Source organism: Myotis davidii, unplaced genomic scaffold (assembly GCF_000327345.1).
Source record: "Myotis davidii unplaced genomic scaffold, ASM32734v1 scaffold173, whole genome shotgun sequence".
Classification (NCBI taxonomy): domain Eukaryota; kingdom Metazoa; phylum Chordata; class Mammalia; order Chiroptera; family Vespertilionidae; genus Myotis; species Myotis davidii.
This window is the reverse complement of record NW_006286303.1, coordinates 3,400,953-3,412,976: the sequence shown is the minus strand read 5'-3', so window position 1 is coordinate 3,412,976 and position 12,024 is coordinate 3,400,953. Positions and strand designations below refer to the sequence as shown.

At 44.1% G+C, this 12,024-nt stretch overlaps 1 protein-coding gene across 1 annotated transcript in view; it reads right to left on the bottom strand.

Moving 5' to 3' along the window:
* USP46 (ubiquitin specific peptidase 46) overlaps positions 1-10,523 on the bottom strand; it is a 55,722-nt gene extending 45,199 nt beyond the window's left edge. The window contains exon 1 of the mRNA XM_006757825.2: positions 10,267-10,523. Coding sequence (XP_006757888.2) covers positions 10,267-10,284 — 18 coding nt within the window. The 5' untranslated portion in view covers positions 10,285-10,523. The remainder of the gene's footprint in view (positions 1-10,266) is intronic.
* Between the last annotated feature and the right edge of the window lie 1,501 nt (positions 10,524-12,024).

The following is a 12,024-nucleotide window of genomic DNA, read 5'->3' as shown; positions in this document are numbered from 1 at the left end:
GGGGGGGGGGGGGGGGGGGGGAGGCTGCTGGTTAAGTGAATTCAATACATTAGAGCAACTGAATACTCTGAAGCTATAAAAAAAGAATGAGGAGGCTCTTCACATGCTAGCACAGACCCACCTCTAAGATACAGAAAGCAAGGGGCAGATATGGACAGATCAGAATATGCTGTAAGTGTTCTGTTTTCAAAAACTGGCCAGTGTGCTAAGTGGTTAGAGCGTCAGCCTGCACACCGAAGGGTCCTGGGTTCAATTCCTGGTTGAGGGCACGTACCTGAGTTGCAGGTTCAATCCCCAGCCCTGATAGGGGAGCATGCGGGAGGCAACCAATCAATGTGTCTCTCTCACATCGATGTTTCTTTCTCTCTCTCTCTTTCAAAAAAAAAAAAAAAAAACTAGGAGAGAAATATAAACAAATATGCTGGTACATGCATACGCCATTGAGTGGAAACAGAAGACACTGCAAATATTGACTGATGCCAGAGACAAGAATTGGATAGTGGGCATAGTTTCAACATACATCCTTTTACACAATTTTAAATTTCTACCATGTGAACTCATATGACATTTTCAAAAACTTTAAATTTTTATTCACAAAAATAAAACTGATTTGCAACAGCATGAATGGACCTAGAGGGCATTATGCTAATAAAATAAGTCAGTTGGAGAAAGATAAATATCATGAGTTCACTTATATGTGGAATCTAAAAAACAATATAAATGAACAAACAAAATTAAAACAGACTCATAGACAGAGAAAAGACTGATAGTTGCCAGAAAGGAGGAGGGGTTGGGGAACTGGGTGAAAAGGTGAAAGGATTAAGAAGTACAAATTACAGTTGCAAGATAGTCACATGGATGGTAAAATACAGCGTAAGAAATACAGTCAGTAATATGAATAACTATGTATGGAGCCAGGTAGATACTGAAAATATCGGGAGATCACTCTGTAAAATATAAGATTGTCTAACCACTATGCTGCACACCTGAAACTAATACAAAATAATATTGAATATAAACTGTAATTGAAAAAAAATAAAGATAGAAACTGAGCTTAGCTACTTTGTGTATTTCTCAGTAGAAATACCTAACTGTATATACCAAATTTTAAAAAGGGTGTGTTATTCGCTTATTAGATGACTAAAAATCTGTTCTTAATATATATTTTATTGATTTTTTTACAGAGAGGAAGGGAGAGGGATAGACAAGTAGAATCATCGATGAGAAACACTGATCAGCTGCCTCCTGCACACCCCCTACCGGGGATGTGCCTGCAACCAAGGTACATGCCCTTGACTAGAATCGAACCTGGGACCCTTTAGTCCGCAGGCCGACACTCTATCCACTGAGCCAAACCAGTCAGGGCTAAAAATCTTTTACTATATGATGTGCCCTCATTAAAAGGAAAAGGAAAAACATTGTATCCTGAGTGAATACAAAAGCTTTGCCACACACCACCAGCGCCGTGCCTTCCCCAGCGCCGTGCCTCCCACCAGAGCCGTGTCTTCCGAGACCTCTCAGTTGGAAATCACAGCTTCTTCCTCCTTCTGTCCACTCCAGCACTTTCCCTCCCTGGTCTGGTCTTTGATTGGAAGCTAGATTACAAGGTGCCGGCCTGCTCATCTTCTCAGCACTGCTCACCAGAGGAACAGTTCTTACCGCCTACAGACCCAGAGAGGCCTACGTCAACTGCCCAGGGTCCCAAACGCCACAAAGTATCAGGGTCAGGATGGAACTGGGTCCCCAGTTCAGGGTTCTTTCCAATGACATCATTCAGACTCCTTTGCTGGTGGTAAAAGGAGGAGCTCTAGAATAAAACAGTAATAAAATGGCTGGGCACTGGGCTAAGCACTAGACATAAATGATTCCATTTAAGTCTTGCAACCCCTCAGGGAGGTAAGTTCTCTCATCACCTACAGGCTATGGATGAGAAACGGAGTCTCTGAGAGGGTAAACCATAGCAATTAGTACCAAATCGTTATTTTGAGCACCCACCCCCTCTCACTTAGGAAGTGCCTCACTTGGGGAATAAATAGGAGCGTCTCCCTACTATCCTATCCTGACCTGCTCCAGTGCAGAGCTGACCAGGAGAGAGCTGTGGGCCTCTCTAACCCCGGTCACTTCGTACCACAGAAACAGGGAGACGAAACCCCATTTCCCCAGCACCACAGTCAGACCACTCCATCTGGTGCCTTTGCCTCTGCTCCTGCCCAACGCCCACTGAATGTGGACAGCAGGCTAAGATAAAAGCAGAATTCCACTGGCTCCTACGATACCAACAGCTCTGTGCTTTGGAAAATATCAATTCACGGGCAGAATGAGAATAACTGAAAAGTAACACGCGGGAGGGCATCACCGCTCACAGAATGCTTCTGTCGGCAGGACCTCCTCAGATTCTCCACGAAGAGCTGTGAGGAAGGTATCTCATCCTCGGCCTTCCTATTGTAAAGAGATGAGGGGACACACGCGAGATTTACCAGCCCTGAGGTCCCAAACCCCCAACTCCTCCTCTCTAGAGCGGGAGGAAGAAGGACGTTGTTTTCCCCTCATTACCTGGGGCTGTGCTGCTGTGTGTGTATTCCCCACACCAGGACCATCTGGTCACCAGAGAGGTGGCTAGAAATGCCAAGTCCCACTGCAGACCTACGGAATCGAATCTGCATTTTAACAAGATCCCAGGCGATTCCTGGGCCCTGCTTTCCTGAAATTTCGGCAATTCTTCCCTTCTACGAGCTACCCTCTTCCATCATTATCCAAGAATTATTTACTGAGCATCCACCACACATGTGCCAGGCACTATGCTGAATGCTGGAAATCGACAGCGAATAAGATCGATCCAGCCCCTGCCTGTGGAGTTAGCTGCCAGTCTAGCACAGGTTTCTCAACCTTGCCTGCTCATCAGAATAAACTGCGGCAATTTACAAAGAAAGGGCAAGTGCCTGAAAAATCCACCCAGTCCGACCTACACCCACGTACACTCAGAAACTCTGGGAGTAGGGCCCTAGGAGCTTCATATCAAAAAAGCTGAGTGGCAACCACTCTGGGGAGCAGCCTGGCAATACCTAATAGAAATGCCGACGCACATCTGGGAACAGCACTTCCACTTCCAGGACCATGTCCTGGAGGAATGAAGGCACATGCGTAAGGAAGGCAGAAAAAGCAGCATTCACTGTGGCACTGTTTCCAGAGAGAATATTATGGAACCTACCCAACTGTCCCTAAATAAGGTGATTAATAAGTAATCCATCATCAAGTCAAAGAATATGGCTACCAAGCAGTGAGCATGAATATACTAGAACTATATGTGTCAAGATAATTTCAAATATAATTGTTGAGTGAAAAAGCTGCAAAAGATTGCATGTATTTACACAAAAACTCTGACATACTGCTTATGGACTCATAAATATGAACTATAAAGACATGCAGAGTAAACATACCAACTTCAGGAAAATAGTTAGTTCTGGAGGAAAGGAAAGAGACAGGGGTGGTTAGAGACTTTTTAAAAGATTTTATGTCTAAGAAAAATCTCAACCAAGTATGACTAATTTTAATATCTATTAAATCTGAAGGGTAGGTATTTGAATATAAATATATTAAAATACATTCGCTTTTTCCATACTCTTTGGGTGTTAAGACTTTACGGTTTTTTTATAAGTTTCTTTTAAAAGTTTCTCATGTGCCAAACCGGTGTGGCTCAGTGGATAGAGCGTCGGCCTGCGGACTGAAGGGTCCCAGGTTCGATTCCGGTCAAGGGCATATACCTTGGTTGCGGGTGCATCCTCAGTGGGGGGCGTGCAGGACGCAGCTGATGGATCTTTCTCTCTCATCAATGTTTCTAACTCTCTATCCCTCTCTCGTCCTCTCTGTAAAAAACCAATAAAACATATTGAAGGAAAAAAAAAAGAAAGAAAACCTTGCTTCTTAAAAAATAAATTAAAAAATAAAAGTTTTTCATGTGATGTGACACATAGCCAGGGTTGGGAATCCCTGTTCTAGGAGCAGAAAGTAGTAAAAATCTGGCTATGTAATATCAAGAAATACATCTACAGAATGGCAATGATCTATAGCTCTTGAAAGTTTACTACCTTAAAATTTTTACATAAATTTAAAAAAACTTTAACATGGCAGATAATTCCTATGCGCAATATGTTTTTCGGAGGCCAAGGTTATTACCAGGGAAAGCAATTATTTCTCAAAATGTGGCTGTCAGCTCACCTGTAAGAGAATGAGAAGGGAGTGGGGAGAAGGGATACTTACTTTGGAATGCACATTCCAGGACTTCTTCGTGGGTGCCAGGGACAGACACCCAGAGTCCGAATTTATTTTTTTAATATATTTTTATTGATTTCAGAGAGGAAGGGAGAGAGAGAGAGAGACAGATGGAAACATCAATGATGAGAATCATTGATTGGCTGCCTCCTGCACGCCCCTAACTGGGGATCGAGCCCACAACCCAGGCATGTGCCTTTGACTGGAATCAAACCCAGGACCCTTCAGTCCACAGGCCGACACTCTATCCACTGAGCCAAACCGGCTTGGCCAGAGTCTTAATTTTTAAGGAGAGAATGCATGTGGGCACAATTCCTTGGTACACCAAAAAAACCACTGAAGTATATTTTTAAAGCTACTGTCAGTCGTATTTTTAAAACCATACATGTCTGTGTTCAATGAGATGGCATTTGTCATTCTCTAAAAAATCAAAATAAAGTGCGGGGATTGTTTTCTAAATATTTGAGACAGTAATTCCACAAGTACCTCAATCAGATCCTGATAAGAGCTGGTTTCCAGCACAGTGTACCACCTCACTTGACGGACACACAATGTCCTGGAGGAAGAACATAATCCCACACTGCCTTCCTAACAGGACTTCAAAAGGCAACTGGGTGAACAGGAAAACTCCACAAGTCCAGCCTTCCTGTTGTTCTCCCTGGAAAAGGCCCTAGACATGATTTTCACCAACGCCAACTTCAATGAAGCAACACGTGAAAAGACGCGACTTGAACTGAGAGGCCTGGCCAGGGTAGTAATGTATCTGGAATTTACTCTCAAGGCTCATGGTATCTTCTAGTCCAGTCGTTCTCAACCTTCCCAATGCCGCGACCCTTTAATACAGTTCCTCATGTTGTGGTGACCCCCAATTTCATTGTTACAAATTGAACATAATTAAAGCATAGTGATTAATCACAAAAACAATATGTAATCATAAAAAAACAATATGTAATTATATATATGTTTTCTGATGGTCTTAGGCGACCCCTGTGAAAGGGTCGTTTGACCCCCAAAGGGGTCGCGACCCACAGGTTGAGAACCACTGTTCTAGTCGCTAGTCTTTTTGCTACAAGGACTCACCTGTTTCATCTTATCATCCCCCACCTGTATCTTCTGTTCTGTTCCTATCATCCTTGACTGTTTTGTTGTTGTTTTTTTGTCTTCCTGATCTTCCCCTTCATCACCCTTTTCCCTATTTTCACACAAAACCACCCCTGCAACCCTCACTTACAAACCCTGGAAAACTGCTCCAAAGCCTCTGGATTAAAAACAACCGCAGCGCCGTAAACACATAAAAGATGTTCAGCCTCACTTGTCAACAGGAAAGTACACATTTTAAATCACGAAGATACCATTTCACACCCATGAGACTGGCAAAAGCTCAAGTCTGACCACGCCGGGCGTGTCCGTAAGCCTGTGGAGCAACTGGAACTCCCCACCGCTGCTGGGTGCAATGCAAACTGGCACAACGGCTTCGGAGAGCAAGCTGGCAGTGTGTCAGGGGCAAAAATGCCCAGCTCCTTTGACCCAGCCGTTTCCCTTTTAGGTAGAGACCACAGAGAACCTCTAAACACATGCACAGAGAGACGAGTTCAAGACTGTTCATCGCTCTAAAAGGGCACACACAAGACACTGTCAACCCAAGTGCTCATCAACAATAAAATGAATAAATATAATGCTGCACATTCATGAAATATATTATACAGCAGTCAAAACAGCCTAGAATTCATGTATCTTTTTTAAAAATACATTATTATGGATTTCAGACAGTAATATTGATTTCACTGATCGGCTGCTTCCTGCCCGCCCCACACTGGGGATAGAGCCCGCAACCCATGTGCCCTGGCCAGGAATCAAACCATAACCTCCTGGTTCATAGGCTGATGCTCAACCAATAAGCCACGCCGGCTGGATGAATTCATGTACCTTAATGGATAAATCTTAACATTGCAATGTAAACAAAAGCAAACTGAGTTGTTCAGTATTGCAGAGCTTGTTTAAAACATGAGGAAACAATACTATATCTGGTTTATGAATACATATAGATCCAGTAAAAGTATAAAAACACATGATAAGTACCAAATTCAGAACAGTGGTCACTGTCTGGGGGGGAGGGGAATAAGGTGGGGAAAGGTTCACTTGTATTCATAATATTTTATTTCTTCATGTGGAGGTCGATACATGGGTACTCACTCTGTTATTCTCCATATTTTTCCTGAAATTTACCACCAGAAAAAGAGTCCCAAGAAAAAGAGTCCCAAATCTGAGCTACTATAAAGCATTTGCAGATTCTGAAAGAGACATCAGAACTTGGTGGGCAGGAGGAAGGTTGTACCTACAAGTGGAAAGCGAAGCTTTAGGAACCAACAGGGTTTCCCCACACACACTCCATCCACAGCAAATAATCCTCGAATTATAGTAAAATTCCATGCAGAGGACTTATGACATCCCCAAAATTCTAAGCAGCAATCCCAGAACAGAAACTTTCCAAAACGTTGGCTGAGGTTGGTTGCTAATATAGAATTTATTTGGCTCAAGAAAGTCTTCGCTGGTTCATTTTCGGAGGCCTTCTCTCTTAAAAGATCAGCAAGGTTTTTCAAACCCTTAGACGAGCATTTGATTTCAGCACAACTGAAGGTTTATTATGTAAAACTGCATTAAAATTTTAGGCCAGAAGGGTTAACTAGACTAAAAGGCACCATCTTTTACAGCTCTTTCAGTTTGTGTTGGGTTGGCTGCATGGGTAGGCTAGAGATAAAACCAAGATATACCTTTCTGATGGTACCACAGAACTAAACACCATCTTATTTTTTTAAATATATTTTTATTGATTTCAGAGAGGAAGGAAGAGGAAAACATCAGTGAGAGAGCATCATGGATCAGCTGCCTCCTGCACGCCCCCTACTGGGGATCAAGCCCACTGGGGATCGAGCCCACAACCTGGGCATGTGCCCTTGACCAGAATGGCACCTGGGACCCTTCAGTCCACAGGCCAACGCTCTATCCACTGAGCCGAACTGGCTAGGGCTAAACACCATCTTAAAACCTCGACTCATTCAAACTAATTAGAGCAGGCTAGAGGGAAGAAAGGGGAGAACATATGAACAAGGAAATTTTCTCTTAATTGCTAAGAGAATCAAAATGGAAAATTACTTTCAGTACAACCCCAACATACCAAAATTCCACATTAATAAAAAATAAATAGATTTTACTGTAGGAGTGAACTGGAACACAAAGTTGATTTCCAGCAAATAACAATCTTGATTTCTAACTAAATATTCACATTCAACTTTGTTTGCACCCTAGGATTCCAAGAAAAAACTGAAAAATAAGTAGACTTAATTGTTTGGACCGGACCCAACACAAGTGCCTACATTACACCCAAGAAGCCAGAACAGAATTTTTCTTTAAGTATTAACCCATTTTACCCAGCAATTTCTAAAAACTGACAACTATCAAAGTAGACTCTCTATGAAATTGTAACAGCACCCAGCTGATAAGCCTCCAATTATCTCTGAGAGTGGGAAGCATGAGAAACAGAGGAAGAGGCAAGTTATCTCTTCTCCCAAATTATGTGATTTTTAATGTTTTATAAAACTTCTTCCAATGATTCTTAATATATATGCCTCAGGTCAGTAACTGACTTATCAAAATAAAATGATCTCTATAAAAAATCCTCTAGCTTTGTTTCAAATTTTTACTAATTTTACTTTCCCTTCTTATCAAGGTGATTTCACTAATTTGAAAGAATTCAAATCTGGCACTCACAAAGGTGTCCAATAATATACTGGGGAAGGCCCTAGCTGGTTCGGCTCAGTGGGTAGAGTGTCGGCCTGCGGACTGAACGGTCCCAGGTTAGATTCCATCAAGGGCACATGCCTGGGTTGCGGGCTCGATCCCCAGTAGGGGACGTGCAGGAGGCAGCTGATCAATGATTCTCATCATTGATGTGTCTATCACTCTCTCCCTCTCCCTTCCTCTCTGAAATCAATAAAAATATATTTTAAAAAATACACACACACACACACAGACACGCACACACTGGGGATGTTCAATGGATGCTAAAATGCCAACATCTGGCATGTTCAACACAGTTTAAACAAGGTAGTTAAGTACTCAAGTAGTTGCTAACCAATTAAGAGATGTAGATTTTATAAAGACTCTAACACTGCGGTTCTCAACCTGTGGGTCACAACCCCTTTGGGGGTTGAATGACCCTTTCACAGGGGTCGCCTAAGACCATCAGAAAACACATATATGATTACATATTATTTTTGTGATTAATCACTATGCTTTAATGATGTTCAATTTGTAACAATGAAATTGGGGGTCACCACAACATGAGGAACTGTATTAAAGGGTTGCAGCATTAGGATGGTTGAGAACCACTGCTCTAAGAGATATTACTCATTAAAGAAGGTTTTTGACAACAACAACAACAAGATCAGTTTTAAAAGCTGAGAAAAACTAAGGTTGCAAGAAATACAATTTGTTCAAAGGCACCGTCAGACTCATGCTTAACTGGAGGGACACCAATGGTACAAATTCCAGTTCTAATTACAGTTACATTGACTATAATCACATCTTCACATAAAAAATAGTCAAACTTTGCTCAAATGCAAATATACTAAAAAACATCCTACTGTGTTCATCAGCCTTTCCACTGTAGTGCCGCTGAGATTTTGTTCAACCTTTCTGCGTGGACACACTAAAATTTTCATCTTTATCAATGTTATACCCACAAGATAAGAAACTCCTGAGCTCCTTGGAGATAAGAACTCACCTCCTTCATTTACTTAGCACCTGCGCCCAGTGAGTGCCAACACTGACCCAGCAGGTCCTCCGCAAATGGCCATTTATGGAAACAGAAATGTAATCTCCTTTCCACATGACATTTCCTCTGTGGCGCGACTCACAGCAACATTAACAAGTAAAATTAAGATGAGGTGATTTAGACCAATTTGCATCAGTCCAAGTCGAATTTCTAGAGGGCACTTTTGTTTTCTCCTAATAAATGCTTCCCCTTTAGAAAATTCCTCAAGTTCTTCAAACAGAAAACGTACCCAAAACAAAAGCCTCCCATTTGTAGGGCCATAGAATACATAGGAAATTAGGTCCATTGGTCTGGACAAAAATCAGAGGATTATCAACAAGGGAGGTTTCCTCATACTTGGTAGGAGCTAGTGCATTTTTAAAATTACAACACACCAGCCAAACAAGCTTTATTATCTGTGACCCAGACACGCTGTGTGGCTAAGCTGACAGGCCCTGAGCAAGTTGATCAAGAATCATTATGGGCCCTAACCGGTTTGGCTCAGTGGATAGAGCGTCAGCCTGCGGACTGAAGGGTCCCAGGTTCGATTCCCGTCAAGGGCATGTACCGTGGTTGCAGGCACATCCCCACTGGGGAGTGTGCAGGAGGCGGCTGATTGATGTTTCTCTCTCACCGATGTTTCTAACTCTCTATCCCTCTCTGTAAAAAATCAATGAAATATATATTTTTTAAAAAGAATCATGGCAGGAATTCACATGGAAGTGGAATTAAAACAAATGGGAACCAGCATTAAATGTCCAGTGCACAATAAGACTTCAGTGGGGACTGGGACAGTGGAGGGATGTGAATATTTCCCAAGGCCCCTATATCTAAAAGTGGCACAAGAAGTTTGAGGAGAAGAAAAAAAAGGGGGGGGGGTGTTTATTTCTCAATCACATGAAGGATTTGGTACGTTTTGTTTCCGCTCTGCTGGGTCCTTTCTTGTCTGGTGACAAAACAAATCCACTTTTCAATGCTAGGTCTCGGTTTGTTCAAGTCCTACCTAGAAGGATGACACTGTTTAACACCCTTTCTGGAAAAACATCACCATGTTTAAAAAGGCAATCCTCACTTGCTCTCTCTACCACTACTCCAACCAGTTCCCACCAAATAGGGTTAGGAGAAGGAAGGACCAATAGGAGCCCCAGAAAGAAGCCAAACAGTGAGACCCCCAGAAGACCTACCTGGAAGCAATTCATCATCGCGTGCGGAATCTAAAGAGGAGTCCAATGAAAATGTATGTCAGATCAGGCAGAGACAGCCGTCTCCTCAGCACCAAGCCTTCTCGTGTGGGAAGTGAGGCTGGGAGGGACAGGGTGACCCGAGCAGCCTTTTATAAGGGGCGGGGTTAGGGATTCCCATCCCAGCCCTCGTATACTGCCATTCGGCTTGGTTTACATAAATGAACACGTGAGCTGTTTACATTAGTGGCTTCTTCCATCAGGTCCAAGAAGGCATCATTTCCTTTGTCCTTTGAGCACCTGAAGGTGACATGAGGCGATCCGGACGAGAGCTAGCACTCACTGAGTACCTCACCTCTATGTACTAGGCCTAGTAACTCACTCAATACAACATCCTACCGAGACAGGTGATGGCGAACCTTTTGAGCTCAGCGTGTCAGCATTTTGAAAAACCCTAACTTAACTCTGGTGCCGTGTCATCATGAAATCGCACTGTACATGTGCGCCCACCGCACATGGTATTTTGTGGAAGAGCCACACTCAAGGGGCCAAAGAGCCGCCTGTAGCTCGCGAGCCGCAGTTTGCTGACCACTATCCTAGGAAGTGGGCACCACTATCGTCCCATTTCTCTAGATAAGGAAAGACAAAGCGCAACCTGTTCACGGACAAAAAGCTAGATTGTGTGAGGTCCAGGCCTTGAACCCAGGAAGTCTAACTTGAGAGCACAAACTCTTCATTGCTTGCTCAAGACAACAGTGTCCAAAGAGGAACATAAAACTCCCAACTTACGAAGTACTAGTTCCTCACCTCACCGGGGCGATGACCCCGAATGTGGCGCCTCTTTAAAGATTCCACACGAGGTTGTCAACTCTCCAGACATAGCTCTAGCCTGCTCCTTTCATGCCCTCCCTGCAGCCCGCCTCCCTGGCTGAGTTTCACTGGAAACAGGTAGTGACATTCCGCCCCGGAGTGCCAAGAAGCCCCAGCTGCGCTGAGGGTGGAAAAAAAAAAGCGGAGGCTGGCTTCCTCTTGGGACACACGAGCTCTCAAGTTCCCAAGCTGCTTTAGTTCAGAGAGGTGCCCCACACACAAGCAGGACAGGAGTACCACCCAGGGCTGGGACTGCACCTCGCTGCCCCGTAGGCCTGAGGCCACCCCAGCAAGCCTGAAAGAAGAGAACTGGTCAGCTGCTCTGGTTTCAAAGGTCCCCTCGGACCTCAGCTTGGCCTAGAGAGACACTGGGCGGACTGGCATCACCTCTTCACTGCCACTCGACAGGAAGGAGCGGGAGGCCGTCTCTGCGTGAAGAAGGAAGGAAAGGAGAGGACACTGAGATGCTCCAGGAGCCACCCACCTCCTCCAACGGGCCCTGCGCCCATCCCCTGGCAGCTATCACCCCGGGAAGCCCCGGCGTTTGTTCTGCTGACCAGGGCAGTGCCCACATCCAACAGTGCTGAAAACTGAAGCCAGCACCAGCGGGTCTCAATTCCACTCCTGAGCTGCCACATGGCTCCTTAATGCTCCTTTGCCATGTGTTAATCTTGCAACGAAATGTGGGACAGAAGAATTAAAAGGCTGTGTGATGGGGGAAGGGCAGTCAGATCACCTTACCTCCAGACTTCTCCATCCAGCCTCCTCAGATTCCCTGTAGGGGCCTGTACTACCAGCTACAAGGGAGGTTCCCCCCAACCTGGCATTGAAAGAGCACGGGTTCCAGCTTTGATGGTGGGGTGTGTGTGTGTGGAGGTGGGGGTGGAGGGG